We start from the raw sequence: 20610 nt of genomic DNA, 5'->3' as shown, positions 1-20610 counted from the left end.
TGTGTGTGTGTGTGTGTGTGTGTGTATGTAACGCTTTTAATCTCACTCACTTTTCTCGGAGATGGCTGGACCGATTTTAATGTTCTTAGTGTCAAATGAAAGGTCTAGGTATCCCATTGGTCGCTATTGAATTTCAAACTGATCGGACTTTTAGTTCAAAAGTTATGTATAAAAATACGAAAAATATGGGACTTCATTATCTCATAGATCCCTTAACCGATTTGAACAAAATTGATTGCATATGAAAGAGGAGCCTTACAAACCCTTAACTTCCAAATTTCATGATGATTGGACTTGTAGTTTGAAAGTTACATAAAGAAATATGAAAAAATAGTATTTAAAACATATTTTTGTAACATTTAAGAATTAATTCAATGAAAAACATCACACATTTTATTATTATTTGAAAATTACTGCTGAGATCTATCAAACGAAACCGAGTTATTTAAAATCGGACGGCTCATTCAAAAGTTATTCAAACTTTAACACTTAAGCACCGTATATTAAACCGTTAAAACGTGTGAAATCAAAACGTATCAATCAAATGTTGATTGTATTCAATGTGTGCGATGTATGTATGTATGTATGTATGTATGTATGTATGTATGTCTGTCTGTCTGTCTATATGTATGTATGTATGTATGTATGTATGTATGTATGTATGTATGTATGTATGTATGTATGTATGTATGTATGTATGTATGTATGTATGTATGTATGTATGTATGTATGTATGTATGTATGTATGTATGTATGTATGTATGTATGTATGTATGTATGTATGTATGTATGTATGTATGTATGTATGTATGTATGTATGTATGTATGTATGTATGTATGTATGTATGTATGTATGTATGTATGTATGTATGTATGTATGTATGTATGTATGTATGTATGTATGTGTATGTGATGACAATTTGCTATGAAATTCAAGAAAAGTGAGAAACATGTCAAAAGTCAGAAGTTTTTGAAGCCTCTTAGTGGAATACGAACTCTGAAATAAAAGAAAAGAAAAAAACTTTTACCGACTAAATTCCACTATTTAATATTTATTCGCGACAGATACATATACGCTTTGAAATAAGACACTGATGAAGCCTGCACGTCGTAGGCGAACTACGTATCTGTCGCAAATAAATATTAAATAGCGGGATTCAATTGCAAAGTTTTTTCTTTTCTTTGATTTTAGATTTCAATTGTCATTTTCTTCACTTGTTGTTACTCACAATTGTACAAGAAAAGCAAAAAGCGAAGAAAAGCAGTTAATTTAAGCATGTAGGTATAGTGGTGTACAGGATTAAAAATACTAGTGAGTTGATTTTTCCAAATAAATTTATACAAATTTCAAACAAATTCTGCGCATCAATAGATGCTCTTTTCAATCCATAGATACTAGAGCTTAGAAATGTTATATGAAAAATAGGAAGTAAACTTGCACGGTAGTAACTTTGTAAGATTTGTTTTCGTTAGTGACAATTTAAAGGACAGATGTCTTATGTCATGTATCATGTTTTAATAAATAAATCAAAAATGGCAAGCACTGGAAATCATAACGATCATATTTCTCATTCTCATTTCATATCTAATGCTCTATTCAGTTATTTTTTCTAATTCAGATATATTGCAAAATTGAAGCCAAGCAAACTAATAGTAAAATTTTGAGGTTAATCATTTTGTTGTAGATCCTTTTTCTTCACAAGCGAAGTATAATAATAATTTTTCTGAACTCTTGTTTTTCAAAGATGCTAACTTTTGAACGCATGGTATTAATATCAAAATATCAAAAAAAAATCTACCCTTTGGGCTAAAACCACTCAAAAAAAATATCAAAAAATGTGCTATGAACACATATTTCATATTGTCAGTTCAAAACAAGTTTCGTATGTGGCTCTGTAACCCAAAAGTTAAGGCCGACCGATTATAAAACTAAATAAGGTGTTCATCAAATAACATAAATGACGCTTACAAGTATTAACGCACCCAAGGAAAGAAAATATAATTATTCTACGCAATACGTTGTGAATTTTACTGGGGAATACGGAACGGATATTTAAAAATATAGTCAAGTTAATTATAGATGTTCCTGAGAAATTAAATAATGATTATTGTGGCAGTAGAAAGGCTAAGTCACGCCGCTAGGTGGATTAATTCGGGTTTTTTAGTTTAACTTTGCGATTTATTTAGAGATTCATTCTCTCACGCTCGCTCACAGCTACGTTTCGCACGAGAGAATGCCTATGCTGTTCAACAACGAATTTATATGTATATGTGCATAGCTCCGGGTAGTAGTTGAAGCAAAGCAGGATGTGATCAAGCGGGGAAAAAGCTGTGCGAGTTTTGTGCTTGTTGCTATGAAAACAGATCAAGTTAACATGATTCACAGGTGATTTTGATTTTTGATGCGTTTTGAGATTTTGAGTTTTTACCATCACTGCGCTGCAATCCAAAAATGTCCCCAAAAACCGGGTACCGGATGTTCCGAAACTGATGGGGAAGTGACCGATTGGGTCCAAAATGTCCCCATTGTACTTCCATTAATCTTATTTTAGCTAGCCAATGTGATTTGATGTGCCGCAAAATGAATTATCTCAATATATAAAAATGTACCACGGGACCTGGTAGTGGGTGTTACAGAACCGACGCAGAAGTAGCCATTAGTCAACAAATATTCCCTAACATACCTTGGGTGCCAGTTTTTGGCCATAGCTTTCAAACGAGGTAAAGAAAACGAAATTCGGATTGAAAATGGATGAACAAGAGCAATTTCAAGACTTGGGTCGTTTTCGACCCCAATGCATAATATGTAACTTTTTTCTAATGCATTAGGAAGGTTAAAATAGGCGACCTCTGATTACTCCGTTCCTTAACCTATATATATACTACTAAAATTTCTAGTTTTCTCATACTCGAAGTCCAAGTCCCAGTCCCAGTCAGTGTTAGTCCTTCTAGGGGGACTGGGGGTATAATGCCCACGTTAACAAGAACCTCCTATTACTCATTAATGCAGAATACATTTAATAAAACTAGACAGTAGGTTCAAAAGTACAACAGTTTTTTATCTAACACGCTAGCCCTGAAACATAAAAATCAATAAAATGTGTTTAAATCGTGAAGTTTTCTAAGGTCATCGAAAACTTGTTTTCAGCTTCGTTAGGGGCGAAATATGTACAAAACGAACCACAACAGAGGGTCAAAATGCGCCACAACAAGTGCGCAAAATCCGTCGACTGTTTTCTTTTAATGCAAAACCGGCACGACTCAGAACAACGTGGGTACCTCTACTCCTTAATCTGTTATTCTGAATCCCGATTCGGACGATCGGCAGGTCTTTTTTCACTGGAGCGGTCCCGGTCGGTGCTAAGATATCGCTTTATACGAACGTTTTGATATTTGTCCAAACACGCATGAACTACTAGATCGAAAAGCGTTTATTGAGTAAATTCGTGCTTCTCATGGCGCATTTTTCCCCGCCTCAACTTGTTTGATGAAAAACGTTTATATCAAGCAAATAACTTTTTAATTATAAATTTTTACGTTGGCTGCTGAATACCAAGAGTATTGGTCATAAGAAGAAGCAGTTTACCGGTACCTAATACCGTTTATTGGCGGCGTAATGTCTTACGAAAAGAGATATGAAAATCGCAAAAAATAGGCTTGAAAATATCTTTTCCACTATTCGTGTAACATGTAGGGGGACTGGGGGTATAATGCCCACGTTAAGAAGAATATCATATTATTCATCAATGCGGAATGCATTTCCAGAAACTAGACTATAAACCCTAAAGTAGAAGAGTTTTTTACCTAACATGCTTGTCCTGAAGCATAAAAGCCAATAAAACACGTTGAAATCGTGAAATTATATAAGGCATTTGAAAATTTGTTTTCAGATTCGTTAGGGGTAAAATGCGCATAGGTGTGTACAAAACGAACCACAACAAAGGGGCCAAATGCACCACAACAAATTGGCAAAATGCGCTGTCTGTTTTATTTTAATGCAAACCCGGTACGACTCAGAACAGCGTGAGGACCTACCTACTTGTTAAATCCGTTATTCCGGATCGCGGTTTTGCAATCGCCAGGTTCATCTTCGCTGGAGCGGTCGACACAAGGGTTTTTCTTGGTACCTTGCCGGCAACGCGTCTTTCACTGTTTTTCACTGGTTTTCACTACAGCCACGAGTGGCAGGTTCCGGCCAAGACCGACGGTGGGGTTTTCTTATGTAGCTTCGCGACATCTTAACCGGGTTTTTCGGAGCGAATCAGAATTAAAACAACACTTTGCCTTTTGCTTTTACCAACGTTTTGACGTTTGCCTAAAAGTGTATGGGCTACTAGATCGAATAACGTTTGGTTGCACTGCAAGTAAATTCATGCTTCTCACGGCGCATTTTGCCCCGCTAGAACTTGTTTAAAAAAAATCGTTTAAATCACATAAATAATAATTCAATTGAGCAATTTTACATTGGCTGCTGGATACCGAGACCATTGTTCAAAACAAGAGCCATTTACAGATACGTAATATTGTTTACTGGTGGCGTAATGTCTTACGAAAAAGTTGCGAATATTGTAAGAAATAAGCCTGCAACTAATTTTTTTGTTTTTTAATAGGATTTATGTAATTTAGAAAGCTTATATGGTCAACACAAGTTTGTAATGTAAAAAAGAAGCGATTGGCACCTTAATTACAGTTTAAAAGTGAGTAATTCGTGAAATATTACAGCGGCGCATTTTGCCCCGACTGGGCATTTTACCACCAGTTACCCTAACAACGATTTGTGTAACATAGAAAACTGGTATGATCTACATTGCTTTATAATTTAAAATAGAAGCGATTGGCAACTTAATTAGCGTTTGAGTGTTTCGTGAAATACTGCAGTGGCGCGTTTTGTCCCGACTGGGCATTTTATCACCAGTTACCCTACCAGTCCCAGTCCTAACACCAGTCCCAGATATACGAACAATTTTAAAGACTCGCGCAACGTGACGAATTCGGTTGCTGGTGCTAGTCGCTTAGGTATTTAAGGGTTGCCTCATGACTTCGGCGGAAATGCGCAAGTTAAGTGTAGTGAGACGAGAGACGCTCTCCGCTTAACTAACTTTGTTTACATTCGTTTACCCGCCACGTGCGTGTGAGCTAGAGAATGAATGGCTCAAGCGGAATGAGGCGTGGATTACAATTTTACAGGCGAAAAAATAGGAGGAAGCAATTCTCGCAAGGAGAACTCGCCTAGGGCAACAGAATAGGTGGGGAAATTGCCGTGTTTCGATAGGTAGCTTAAGAAATAATGGTATAGGGTAAACGCACCATTAGTGGTGGTAGTACCAGCAGTGGTGGAAACGAATTATTCCATTATTTTTGCAGATTTTGGTACAAGTTAGATACTTATCAAATAATACTGTTACTGGTAGTTCGATACTTATCAAACTTATCAAACCACCACTAATGGTGCGTCTACCCTAGAGTAAAATATTTGACTCGGGGTTTCACCGTCAATCCTTATACTTTGCGGAATGATTAATTCCGGCGTTTTATTTGCTGGCTTGTAAGACCGAAGGGGATCTTCGTGCCCGCTTCTTCGTGGTGACAGCGGTTGCATCGTCAGCAACCTAGTGATAAAGTGATAAGGATTGAGGATAAGGTAAACCAATTCGTTAGTGACATGTGACAACGATGGGAGCCGTGAAGTAAAAACGTGGACAGCGGCAACCTACGGATTAAGTAACTGCTGACGTCCCGTATTTTTATATTCTTTTACATTAATATTTAAAGAATGGATGAAAATATAAAACAAGGTAAAAAACAAGAATGTGCAGAACAAATAAAAATTGCTGTGCATTTGTAGTCCATAATAGATAGTTACGTAAATAATCATAATTTATAAATGCCCTACATGCTTGATTGCTTGATGCTCGCCATGCTTGATTAATATACAAAAATTAATAACCTGGTGCCGAGTTTTTATCCTCCGAATGATTGAGGTATTTAGTTTTAAATTAATAATTAATGGTTTAAAAATGCAAGTATTGAAATTGTAAACAATAAATAAATTATTATTTCAATTAGTATGCAATATAATTCCGCTTTTTCACAGTATAATCACAATTGATCAAACGAAAATCGCACACAGTGTAATATTTCAACCAAATTATAGCCAGTTCAAATTCCGCCATCAAGTTCAGCTTTGTTAAGAGATGCAATCGAACGATTGTTTCGCACAGAATTACCGTATTAAGCACTGTTTTCATGCCATTTTGCCAAAAACATAATACCGAAGAATCGGACAGAGATAATTGTACTCATCGATAATTAATAATTAATTTGAGATTCACACCATGTGCTTTTATGCCGGCGCCGGTCACACCGGTTAGAGTGATTCAACCTTTACAGCAGAAAATTTGCATTAAATGGTACATATTGGCTTTCGGGCTCGCGTGACCCTGCAAATAAAATTTCACGGAAGCTTGAATTCATAATTTGAATTGCTCTACTCCCCGCCGCGCGCCGGGGCGTAGTTCCCTTTCGCCGATGAACTCGTTTGAACCAGGTGAGCCATTCGTTTGAGCTTCACCTATCAGGGGCAGATAAAAATTAATTATCGAAATTCGAGATTTTGTTGTCGATTCATGGCACGTGTATTATTGATACGATTTGTCGGATGCCATCGGGACGTGACTGTCGAATTTCATTGTTGGTACCGTTGTCACCCGTTCCCGTACCCGCGCACACGGCACAGTGTACCGTGCTTTCGTGACCGGCATCGCTAAACTGGAGGACTGCACAATCATCGATTATTCAGTTCGCGAATTAATCCGGTTGAATCGAAAATTAGCGCTATTCCGAAGGTTCTCCGGCACCTTTTCCCATTCCCCGGTTCGCGAGGCGCAATCAAAAAATAAATAATGCAATCACAGAAACTTTTGTCACGCACCCACGCGGATTGAAAAGTGCATTTTTTCCGATGATGTTGCTCGTTTCGATTGTCACTATCCTGTCGAAACGACAACCGGCCCTCAGCAGAGGGAGAAATAAATCCACGAACATGGTTTGGTTTGGTTTGGTCGTCCCCTCCGCGGAATCGAATGAAGACATAACCGTAGATCTTCATCAACACTATCCAATTATCGTTATGGAAAATCACTTCGTCTGGTATTATCTTCTCATATGGAGAATATACAAGCGGCGGACCCTTCCGATGCGAAAACTTGCAGCATCTGTCTTTGCTCATTGCAAACAAGCTAGCCATATAGTGCCGTCGTCGCACTGACTGTGTATGATTTACGATCATTTCAGTGGCACGAAGAAAAGCGATAAACCAATTAGGATTGATGCTTTCGATAACTTCATTCATTACTGACTGCTGCTGCTGCTGCTGCTTCGGTGACCAACAGAGAGCTAGGCTCTAACTACTGATCCTTCGGTTCGTTCTCTATTCGGGTGACCGGAGCCGTCCGTGGCTGAACAAAATGACTGTATAACGACCCGTCAGAGGCTGAAGGGTAAGTTTTGTACAGCAGCAGCTTTTATTTTCTACATTAACTAATGCCGTGTAGACCTCCCACTGACTGACTGATCAGCAGTCAGTGGCTGACAGGCAGCCAGTGACTCGTTAATCTTAATGTGCGGATAATTCAGTCGATGGGTGCCTGCTACAGTGTAGGTACCACCACCGGTTTCGACGAGGCAATCGACGGTTAAATACTTGTTTGAATTATGGTTGTTATTTTCGCTTTGATTAAATGCGTTTTTCTTTCAGTTATTCTTTTTTTCTCATTTTAAGAAATGAACACTATAGGCACTGGCGTGTCTAGGATGGGGCATGTGCCAGACCTTCTGTTTAAAGTTTATATCATACATAATGTTTCACATTTCATTAAACGGTAATTCTTTGTTACATATGTTAAGTTCGTTGAACTCAGTTGGTGACTCAGTTTTTGAAAGCTAACGAACTAACCACTAATGTAATTTGAGACTTTTCAGAATTAGAAAAATTATAAAATTTCATCGAAACTTTTGGCACCCATTTTAGGATTATAGTAATCCGCCAAGTGTGCCAAATTTGATGAAAAACAGTCTAGGCGTTCCGGAGTTATAGCGGGACACATATATATAGTCTCATTCCTCGTTCTCTCCTTTTGGCTCCTTCACAGTTAGCTCCCCCTAAGCTAAGCTTAGGTTAGCTAAGCTAAAAGGTACGAACTTGATCACCTGTTTTTAGGTGAGCGACGGCCCAAACAGCGTCTGTCTGGGCCGAATCTTTCATTTTCCACGAACAACGAAAATGGAAATACGAAACGAATCAATCGATATAGGACACGGCAAATAACAAGGAAACAATAGATGGATGACGCTTGGAGCCCCGATACCTGAAATGTCCGAACCCTCCATGAAACGGCACGAGCTGTTCGATGGCCAAATTCAGGAGAAAGGGAGTCCCTTGCAGTAGACCCTATTGCAGGCACTTATTTTAAGTACCACATCTACTAAATACAGTGCCAGTAGAAAGGCAGAACAGGGAGTCGATTTCGTTATGTTGGGAAAGCAAAAGCAATGAATTAACCGATGGTGGCCCACAGATGACCGTATAAAGCTTGCTTCAGATAGTATTGGAACAAAAACAATTGCGTATATTTCAGTTATTTATTATTGAATTCAAGGTTTTCTCTTAGACAAATGTAGCATTTTCTTCATACTTTTAAGAAAAAATACGGATGAAATTATTCGTAACGGTTTTGAAGGAATTCTCAAACTTTTCCTGTAATATGACTCATTAGGCGGCGCACACTTTCTTCGTCCATCATTTTGGTTATCTAATTCTGATTGATGTCTTTAACAACTTTTCCCTCTGACTTGAGTCTCCTCTTCATGATTGCCCAGTATTTCTCAATATGGCGGAACTGGGGGCAATTGGGTGGGTTCAGGTCTTTCGGAACAAACTGGACCCCTTTCTCTACATACCATTCTTGAACGACTTTGCTGTAATGACAGCTTGCTAAATCTGGTCAAAACATCACGGGACGGTGATGGGATCGAATGAACGGCAAAATTCGTTTTTGGAGACACTCCTTTTGGTACAGTTCCGACGTCGATTGTATTATTCGTTACGAAAACTTTCGTTTTTCTGCCACAGCTGCAAATACCCTACCGAATCATAAATTTTTGTGTAAATTTGTCGACAAAAACAAATTTAAATTTGCTTGGAACATCCCCCGAGCCATTGCCAAGTAAAATTTTGACCTTGAATTTGCCGAAATCAACCGTGACATAGGTTTTATCATCCACCAAAAAACATCCTTCTAACTTGGTTAGCACCCGGTCGTATAATTTTCGAGCACTGATTTTAGCCACACTATTCTGTTCTATGGTTCGGTTGGGCTGTTTGCTACCTCGATACAACTTGATTCCTTCCTGGAGTCGAATTCTCCTCACGGTACTATGGGCAGCACCGAATTTTCTGGCAAAATCACGGTTCGACGGATTGGGATTCCTCCTGATGGTCTTCAAAATTTTTCCACGCAGTTTCCGGTCGACAGTTCCACTCCAATAATTAGCTTGAGGCTTCCAAATCGTCGTCAATGTTTCCTTATACCGTTTGATAACGCGCCATACGGTATTTCTGGACAATTTCAGCTGTTTAGCTAGCTTAGATTCAGACCACAATGGATTTTCCAAATAGGGTGACGGACCCATATTTCGCCACTTTTATCTAAAATATTTACATGAAACGAAATAGATCAAGGTTCTGTAAGTTCAGATATTTGATAACATGAGAATATTATACTTCGGACATTTCTTTTACTGATTCAATCATCCTATTCATACCGAATTGTGTATTTTTCTCGTAATATTGATTATTTAAAAGTGTATTCTGAGCCCCATTTTCGCCACCCGGTTGCCACATTTCGCCAGCCTATGGACCCATATTTCGCCACTTTAGAAAAACTTGATTTAAGTAGATTTTAATGTTAAATTTATAAATAAATTCTCTATATTCTTAATAGAACCAGTTGTTAAATAGACTGTGCTTCGTTTTCAAGTGATTGTCTATGAAAGTTTTTTGAAAACCAATAAAAATAGCAATAAAACCACAAATAAACCAAAGCACCAAAATTGGAGAAATATTTTTACATTTTGATATCTACTTTGTTAGTAGGAGGATATATTGGAAAAAATTCACTCATAAAGTAACAATTTTCTCTGTCTCCGGTAAATATATACGAATCGAAATTTCGGTGAAATAGCATTTATATCATATATAGGCCATAGGAAACTCTAAGCAAAGCGACGGCATTTTATTCAAGCCATTAAAAAGAATTCAAAATATTTTCTTCTGTGTTAAGTTCATTTATAAATTATAAAATATTAAGAATCAAACACCTTGGATCTACTTAAGCATAATTTTCGAAGGAAAAAAAGCTATTACTAAAAGAAATCACCCGAATTTCCCGGAATAGCCGGCTCAGGTAGCTCCCAGGTACAATGCTGGCCTAACAAGTCAGTTGTCGTATGTTCGAATCTCGACTGGGCGGTGCCACTATACGGTTAAGAGGATCTTTGCACTAGTCCCGTAATTTTCCTGTACTCTAATAACCGGCTGCGAAGTCTGTCGATAAGGAAGGGTCAAGTTCTGAAGGGCGATTTGCTTTGCTTTAAAAGAAATCGCTGTATCTTTTCATTTCTAAATGGCCATGGTCCTTGCGTTCATTTTCTTGTGTAATTATTTTATGCTAAAGAAAGAAATTTTCTTGTATTTTGTGATTATTCCATTACCCATTACCTGACTGTGAAAGTTAGCCACGCTAACGTTTTCTTGGATGTTAAACAAGCTTTTATGCTTAAAACAAGTTATGTTCACGAAAGTATGTTGATTGTGCGTGATCTGATAGATAGAAAGACTGAAGTGAGTGTGGTTTCATGAGCATAACTTTTTTTAAGTATAAAGACTGTTTTTCGAAATCCTTGAAATAAATGACGCATGTTTGTACCTTAACCCGAATCAGCTTAGAATTAACCCGTAAAATCAGTCCAATTTTCATCTTTGAGATGCTATTTCATCAATGTATAAAAATCAAGAATATTTGATGTAATATTTTCTATCAAATTGCATTAATTATCCTTCGGAAAAATGTAAACTAAACGGTAATATTTATTTGTTTTTATTTTATATATTGCGGGAAGCAATGTGTCTAGCGATGCCATGTGGCATCATTGGGTTGATTCTGGTTAAGAATAGCATTCACACAAAACTATATCTTCTTCTTTTTGCTATTTCCAATTATAATACAAATTTCGGGGATCTGCAAACTCTGTAAAATCTCGAATAGCACTTCCTTTTTTAATCACTCGAAATCGTCATAACATTGTCTGTTACAAACTTCACCGACTTCAATTGCACTTTATTCAGTCACGACTTTCCCTATGAAACTCTTCGTCTGAATTTAAAATCGTGCTTTGTATTTCCGAAGACTCCACAGAACACTATTTCACTTGTCTCTTTGACGATTCAGTTAGCAATGAATTTGTGGAGTCAATAATCTGATGAACTCCAACTGATGAAATAATAAAACTCTTAATCCACTTTTAAAACTTTGTACAGTAAAGGAAACTGCAATATTCAAAATAAATGATCGATATTTAGTTTACTAACTTTTTTTATTGATTTGGTTTTAATTTCTGCATTTTATAAAAGAAATGACGTAACTGGTAGAGATGGTCGGGTATGATAATTTGAATACCCGAACCCGACCTGTACCCGATCAAGAAAAAAATTGAAAACCCGTACCCGACCCGAACCCGCAAGATTTTTTTTTGATACCCGAACCCGACCGCAACCCGACGGGTACGGAACGACCCCGGGTACCCGACCATCTTTAGTGTTAAATGTGGTCAATAGAGATACCCGACCCGACCCGTACCCGGTTTCAAAAACAAAAATTAAGAACCCGTACCCGACCCGAACCCGCAAATCATATTTTTGCAATACCCGAACCCGACCCGAACCCGGCGGGTACGGGTACGGGTGCGGGTTTCGGGCAAATTTTCCGCTACCCGACCATCTCTAGTAACTGGAGACCAGCTAACAGCAAACGAAAACAGCTTTAAAAAAATTCAAGTGGCGAAATTCAAAATTATCCAATGTTTATAGTGAAATCGGTGTAAAATTAGTTGAAATATTGTATATAGAATCATATTAGTAAAAATAATTGAATAATAAAACAGTTTTACTACATTTTTTCCCAATAGTATTTTTGCCTCTCGTTTTGATTTTGTAAAAAAATATACACTTAATATGAGATGGTATTTGTAAATTGTAAGTAATACCTGAAAAATTAGTAACAAGTCAAAGGTATTAAATATTTTTGGTAGTACATGACCTTATTGTTACCAATTCGACAGATAATTTTTTTTAAGTCTATCAAAAATATGTAAAAAGGCTTTGGATTCATCAAACTGGCGAAATATGGCTCCTGGCGAAATATGGATCCTCTACCCTAACTGTGCGCAATTTTTTCCCTTCTTTCGGCTTCCATGTTGTTTGTTTACAAAATACAGTCGTTTTGCGCAATGTCAAAAATACATAGGGGAAGCTAACAAAATTTCTGACACGCCAAGAACTTCCAAATCCGTCCACCAAGAGCGCCACAATATGAGCAAAAGTTTGTTCCAATTATAAATTATGTTTGTTGAGGGGGCAAAGGGGATACGGGCAAAGTCTTTAAGTACAGCCTAATCAAGGTCTACGCACCGTCAACTGATAAATCCGATGATGCTACGATAGACTCGAGAAGTTCTATTGAGAAGTTCCCGAAACACGATCATCGGAGAAGAAAATGCGCCGATCGGAAGGGAGCAATTCTTCCGTCTTGCCATTGGAATACACAACCTTCATCTGTCGATCAATGATAACGGTCTGAGGCTCATAAATTTCGTCGCGGCCGGAGGAATGCCCCTCTGTAGCACCTGCTTTCCTCGTCTGAATATTCTGAAACACACCTGGAAGCATCTGAATGGAGACTCTAGCTCTCAGATTGGTCCATACTGATGGTCAATACATTTCGGATGTCGTCGATGTACGGTCTTTTCGGAGACCAAATATCGACTCTGCCCACTATCTCGCCGTGCGGAAGATTTACGCCAGGTTGTCAAACGTGGCGAAGGCTCCCACTGAGAGGTAGGTGGAGTGGTAGCGGAATACACCAGAAAGCTTGATTGACGAATCTCAGAACAGCGGCCAGGTAAAGACCAGTCTAGGAGTCGCTTACTTATTGCGGCTACACGTCAAAACAGAAAAAGGTATAGAGAGACTAGAGCAGCGGAGAAAAGGGCCCGCGTCTAAAAAAAGCGAATATTTCTTATTAATTTATTACTTCAACAGAGTTATAATGTCCCAATGATCGATTAACTTCTTAGGGTTACTGGTCCAGTGCATAAAAAGTAAAAAATGGAGATCTGGAGAGCGTTGAGGGCTCTGTATTTGCTGTTGTTTGTACGGTGGTGTGACACCTTCAGCTTAGCACTATTTCGAAGGGATGTAGGCTGTACATTAAGGTCGATTCGCTCAAGAATTTGAGGGAAGTCTTTTTTTTCTCGCAGAATGTCGGCGACTAGCAGGACTCTAGATGTATCCCTCCGTATGGAAAGAGTATCCAGGTGAATCAGCAGACATCGGTATTCGTAGCTCGGAAATTGGTAAAGGTCTCGCCTGGGAAACCGATAAAGACGCGCGGTAGTTCAGGTTCCAGACCGCAGAACAGTACTCCAGAGTCGATCTGACCAGGAAGCAGTATGATGCTTTTAAGCAGTAGACGTCTGTGAAACTTTTGGCTATCCTGAAAATGAATCTCAGGGTCCTGGAGGGTTTGTTGACACTATAAGTCATATGCTGTCTGAATGTTAGTTTTATATAGAAGATTACACCTAGGTCTTTGATTTGATCCACCCGTTCGATAGTGCTCGATAGCAGCGTGTAGTTAAAAATAACAGCATCTTTTTTACATGAGAAGGATATTACAGAGCACTCTGTTTAGCAGAGACATCCAGCTGGCGTTGGCAATCTTCAGTTGAGCGGATACGGGAGAATATTTTTAGATTATCGGCATATCATAATCTTGGTCCTTCAAGCACGAGGTTCACGTCGTTGAAATAAAGTAGAAATATGAGGGGTCCGAGATGACTGCCCTGTGGAATACCGGAGGTGGCACCGAATGTACTGGATCTATAATCCCCGATGGCAACCATCAGTTGACGATCAGTTATATAAAAACGAAATCATCGCTGGAGAGTTCCGCTTATCCCAAGCCTTTCGAGTTTAGCGATTGCGATTACGTGACTGAGTTTATCAAAGGCTTGCAAGACATGCTGACGACGTTTTTCGTAGTAAGGCACAGCAAGTAGACAGTAGTAAATTGACCAGGGATGTGCAATGTGAAAAAGTGGCTTCAAGACGATTAAGAGCATGAACAACTTCAAGACGGCACTCAACGATGTAATTCCTCAGTAGTGGTCAACATTTTGCTTGTTGCCTTTTTTGTGCACAGAAAACATATGAGCAGATTGCTAGCAAGACGTTAAAATACCACTGGAAATGGACTTCTGGAATACGAGCCGCAGTGTTCTGAGCAAATAAAAGATGTGAACTCCTGTTCTGTAGACTGAAACCGTTAGCGAAGTCCCTCGTCGGCGAGTACCAGCCAGGTTTTCGTGAGCTTCGCTCCACGACGAATCAGATCTTTATCATGCGTCAGTTACTAGACAAGTGCCGGGAGTAGAACTTGCAGGCTCATCATCCGTTTGTAGACTTTAAGGCGGCGTACGATTCAGTCAAATGAAATAAGCCCAGGTAGATAATGCTAGAACATGGGTTTCCGACGAAATTAGTTACGCTGATTCGTGCGACGCTGGACGGGTTAAATTGCGTCGGAATAACGAGTGAGATCGCAGTCGCTTTCGTGACGTTGGATGGACTGAAGCAAGGGGATGCACTATCTAACCTGCTATTCAACATTGCCTTAGAAGGTGCAATACGAAGAGCAAACGTTGAAAGGAACGGGATGCTCGCATGCTTCTTCATCATCGGAATCAACCGTAGAGCAGTGGAAGAGGCCTTTAGACCTTTTAAATGGAAAGCAACGCGGTTGTGACCGACCATTAACACCGCCGAAGTGAAGTACATGGTTGCTGGCAGAAAGGGTGGAGTCCAAATGGTGTTGGTGCCAAGGTAGAGCTGGATGGGGTACCTTGGAACGCTCGGGACAACGATGTGACAACGATGAAAGCTGCAAAGTAAGATGATTAATTTGCTGCTGCGAATTAGGCTTTCGACACATTATGAAGCTAGCTAAAGTCCCGCATTTTGGAAATTCACACAACTCGTGCTCTAGAGAATACTAATCCTCCCGGTGGTCCTTTGCTAACATGAATGATCGACGAGTACTTGGGGTTTTTGAGCGTCAAATTCTGCGATCTATACCTCGTTATAAAATGAAAAATGGAGTCAAATATGCTGATGTAGTGAAGGTAATACAATGTCGCAGGCTGCGGTGGGCTGGACATGTAGCCAGAGTGCCCGACGAAAGAGTAGCCGAAACTATTTTCAGCAGGGAACCAGTAAGAGGCCGTAGACTTCGAGGCAGACCCCGCAACCGATGGACGTGTACTTGAGGGGATTGGAAAACGGGAATCAAGGATTGACAGTACTGGAGGACCATAATTTGTTAGGTACAGGATCGATTTCAGATCGTCGTCACTAAAGTAAACTAAGGTAAAGTAAAGTTAGTAGAACTAACTCACACAAAATCGAGAATATTATATTTTTTCTCAAAGTTTGCTTGGGCCAGTGACACTATGAAAGATATATGTATATGAATTATGGAAAGTTTTGAAATTACGCAGTTTCAGAATATACGCAAAAAGTTTTTATAGGTAATTGTTTTCAGTAATCTATTTTCAAGAAATATATTATTCCCTTCCGCTTGTGATTCAATAACAAGAATTGTCACAGTCAATTTAGCAATAATAGTATCAATCCTACAGACATCCGTCCAAACGGCAACGGCAGCGTAACTTCCGAATGGTTTCTTTTCAAGAATTTTCCACTCCCAAAGTAAATCCCTTAACATACATTCGCAATAGATTGGAAACTGCGTACATACGCGTATGTGCCTCATCCAAACAAGATTTATAACGTGCAATAAAACCCCGTCGGCAAACGGCACTCTGCAGCGCCCTGCGTGCTGTGTTTATTTATTTTTGTGACAAACTACATTATTAATGATCCCTCGGGGGTCATACGGCTTCTGGAGAAGAGAAAAACACCGCTACAAATGGAATCTCGTGCCATATCCGACGACAAGTCTGAGGCCACGACGAACGACCGGTGCATCCACGAGTGCAGCAGAAGCGTGCTCCTGAATTGTGTAGGTAGCCACCGCCCCGTCGCCGCCGTCGTCGAAACCCGGAGGGCTAAAGGGCAACCGACAAACAAAAAATATGCGACTGCACACACTACTACTTTTTGTTCCCCCGACCGAGCATCGAAATCTGGCTTCCAGGTTTCCGTCTTCTCGCAAGCAAATGCCATCGTGGCAGAAACCGTCGTTTACTGTGTCTTGATTTAGGAAGTGATAAATGGTTCCATGCAATATTAATGGCTTCGCAGTCTCTGTGCCTGGCGGCGCATGGTGCATCGTGTGCATCGCTCAGCAGAATTCCCATGAAGTCTGCTCGCCTGTTTGGTTTCCACTTCGACAAAATCGCACCCGAAAGGGATCATCAATTCCGGTTCGCAGCATCGTCCACTTACGTACCGCAGAGGAAATTTTTCTCAATTGTATCTTTTGATTACTGTCATCAATTCCCTAGGTTCTATGATTCATTCTAGTTTGTACCCAATTTGTAGATTTATCGTTGAACTATCACTAATGCATAAATTGTGTTTTTTTCTTCTCTCTTTCTCGATTGCAGGTAATTTTATAACTCAACTCATTTGGCGGATGTGCGTTCAAGGTAACATAAATGTAGTACAAGTCATAATTTATTACGCCTTCTTTTGCGTAATTATCACAGCTAAAGCAAGCGTACACTTTAACATATTTATGAGAGGAAGTTCAAGTCATCTTGATTTATGACAGACGAACCACGACTCGACGGTGAATTTATTCGCCTTGAGGCCAGGCTGAACTGTACTACAGTCGGCTCTACGTTTCCACCACAGTACAGACAGCACAGGTGAAGAGCAAGCAGAGAATTTCGACAGTATCCCATCATCAGTTCCGTATTTACATGTAATTCATGCCCCTTAATCCGACAGTGTTCGTTAGAATCCCGACTGATTGAAATGTAAATTATGGCCGAATTTGGCAGCACATAAGCCCCGGATCGTGCCCACGTGGACTGTTCCGTGCTGTCCGATAGGTAACGGTGATCCTAATTTTAATTAAATATTTACACAAAATTTACCCATCCCATTCATCGAAGTACCTACGGATCTCGGCTAGCAGTGGATTTCACTCGCCAGAGTCGGTTCTGAACCGACGACCGGCCGGCGTCCGCATGACAAAAATCCCACCTGCTGCATAAACAGGAACGATTTCGGTTCATTTTCCGAACCCTACGGGGTAGCACAACCACTTAGTTAAATATTAGGATGGTTCAAATATTCGATTACAATTTTAAATTTATTGTACACACCGACACCGACACTAGAGTTAAACTAATCATTTTTGATTGAGTGCATTTGAAGTGCATTTTTCAACGCCTTTCAATGTTTGCCATGCACTGTTATGAATCCTAGTTATGCGATCAAATAAGGAAACGTGATTCCAACTCAAGCATTACGCTGCAAAGCAGTGGCGTTTCTTGGTCAAAATCTCAGCACATTTTGCTGTTTATTTTCATAATCCCATTTCATGCAGAAATGCTCGGTAGGTTGAGCGCAATTCTTCACGATTTGGAAACTGCGCACAGCTGGGCGCTTGTTCTGCTTCCATATTGACCCACTGTGTACCCGACCTGCCCGCAATGGTTTTCGCAAGCGGTGAGAATATGTACCGCGAGTCCGACAACTTGTTTCGTAAGAGGACATGGTGCGTGATTTTATAACGGTCAAATACATGTTTTAATGATAAACAAACAGTGTCATCCAGCTGCGCCCCGGGAAGAACAGCTCATATGAAACATCATTATCGGCTTGGATGTGGAGAACAAAGTAAATCATCAGGGTGGTTGGGATATGTGTATGTAATATGTCAGTTTCATGTATTTCAGGGGATGGAGATTTAACTCAGAGCACATCTATTCCCCTATTCTTAAAACACTAATCTACCGTTTATGCTCTTGATAAAAGAAAATAAACTCTTTAAATTCAATTGAAAATACAAATGTTGAAAGTATACTCCTTTTGTATTTAGGAAGGCATTCTTTTTTCGGTTCGTTTTATAAATTTTATCTAGCATAAAATAGGTCGTATGAATAAAAAAGTTAACTTTTTACTTTTCACATGAACTTTACACGGAAAAAGCAAATAAACGGTTTTATTCATTTTGAACCATTGCCAAAAGATAAAATTTTATTATTCTGTCAGATACGCATTTGGCATTAAGCGGAAAAAAGATATTGAAAAGAAAAAAAGTAAGGAAGGGAAAAAAGGAACAGATGAAGAAGAATAATAAGAAAAGAAAAATAAGTAAAAGAGAAAGAAAGAAAGAAAAAAGGAAAAGAAAGGAACAGAAAAAGAGTTAGAAAGTGTGAAACAAATCAAAGAAAGAAAGGGAGAGAGAGATATGCAAGAAGTACATTACCTTATCTCTTCACTGCAAAGATGAGCAAACGGAAGCCTGATTCTAGCCAGTGTGGCGCCAGTGTCTACACTCGTTTGGTCTAATTTTCTCATACACGCGTTCTCATTCTAATGAACACGCCGCACAGTGGTTTGATTGCTCTGGAGTCGTGAACTTTTTTAAAAACTCTTTTCATAGTGTTTTTTTCAATATGGCGTCTTCGGAAGAATTTTTGTATATCAATAGACGCAATAACTGGTGGTTAGTATTAGTTCGGAACTCAAACACAGGTGGCGTTGCAAAATTTAACTTTCTAATTTGATGATATAGAGCTATAGTATGTTCTAGAAAGTTTTAGATAATCTTATTATGAAGCTTTTTGCTGAAAACATTATTCCTCTAAGTATCACAGTTTTTGAGATATTAAGCGTCTTTCCTGACGGACCCCCACAAAACGGGTGTTTCACTGTAGCTTCAAAACTATGTGATTTAGGGAAAAATAGTGTTCTGCAAACATTTGCATCTATTAAAATCACACACTTTTGCAAAAGAAAGTGAACACGTATCTTCTATACAGAGAGAGTTACTGAACGATTTAGGTAAAAATTAACCAAATTTCGTACTGCTATACAATAAAAACTTGGAAAAACTGGCGACCAAGATATAATTAAAGTGAAAGTACATTCAAAACTGATCTTAAAACATGCTAAGTCATTTGTCTCTTTAAGTATCTTCATCATTTAATTTCCATTTTAAAAAACCATCTAGTCGTCTAAGTGACAATGCGCATATGTGAAAAACTATATCATAGTAAACTATGTAATGGAAAAAATCGTTTCACTACGTGTGATTGGTTTTTCTAATTCATAATCGTGAGCTTTTGTATCATTGGAAAACAATGATAAGGTAATTGTTACAGTTTCATAACAGATCCAAGAACCAGAAGCATGTCCTTCAATAATGCAGGTTAGTGTAATGCGACGACCATGGCGCTTCAGTTAATTTAAAATAAAAATGTCGGTTTATTCCATAGAAAGACATGTGTTTCTTATATTATATAAAGTTACAATATAAACATGATATTTCAGCTGCAATCGACAAACGAAAGCTTTTTGAATTGTGGAAGGATTTTTATTTTGCTTTTCTTACTAGTCTCTTGCGATGCAAGTAGAGCAAAGCTTTGGGTATAACCGTCTTGAGGATATTAGCCTTCTTATCGGCAGGCTTCGCTGCCGGTTATAAGAGTACAGGACAATTACAAGGCTAGTGTAAGGATCGTATTAAACTCTAGCAGTACCACACAGCCGAGATTAGTACATACGACGATTGGTTTGTTAGATTAGCTTCGTACCTTGCTGTTAACAGGGCGATGGGATATAGTACATTATGATATATATGTCTCTAAAAGACTGAGTAACACTTTTTGGAAATGCAAATTAAATGATGAAGATACTTAAAGAGACAAATAACTTAGCATGTTTTAAGATCAGTTTTGAATGTACTTTCACTTTAAATATATCTCGGTCTCCAGTTTTTCCAAGTTTTTATTGTATAGCAGTACGAAATTTGGCTAATTTTTACCTAAATCGTTCAGTAACTCTCTCTGTATAGAAGATACGTGTTCACTTTCTTTTGCAAAAGTGTGTGATTTTAATAGATGCAAATGTTTGTAGAACACTATTTTTCCCTAAATCACATAGTTTTGAAGCTACAGTGAAAAATCTGATTTGTGGGGGTCCGTCAGGAAAGACGCTTAATATCTCAAAAACTGTAATACTTAGAGGAATAATGTAATCAGCAAAAAGCTTCATAATAAGATTATCTAAAACTTTCT

The 20610-nt window shown here is 38.7% G+C and overlaps 1 protein-coding gene across 6 annotated transcripts in view; it reads left to right on the top strand.

The window, feature by feature from the left end:
* Window positions 1-20610, top strand: part of LOC128737902 (uncharacterized) — a 237860-nt gene that overhangs the window by 170666 nt on the left and 46584 nt on the right. For 4 of the 6 annotated variants that reach the window (XM_053832668.1, XM_053832671.1, XM_053832670.1 and 1 more), the window contains one exon: window positions 16963-17004. The exons of the other annotated variants lie outside the window; for them this stretch is intronic. In XM_053832668.1, the coding sequence (XP_053688643.1) occupies window positions 16963-17004 (42 nt within the window). The remainder of the gene's footprint in view (window positions 1-16962; window positions 17005-20610) is intronic. 6 annotated transcript variants of the gene reach the window in all.

Source organism: Sabethes cyaneus, chromosome 2 (assembly GCF_943734655.1).
Source record: "Sabethes cyaneus chromosome 2, idSabCyanKW18_F2, whole genome shotgun sequence".
Classification (NCBI taxonomy): Eukaryota; Metazoa; Arthropoda; class Insecta; order Diptera; family Culicidae; genus Sabethes; species Sabethes cyaneus.
This window is presented reverse-complemented; position numbering and strand designations above follow the sequence as displayed.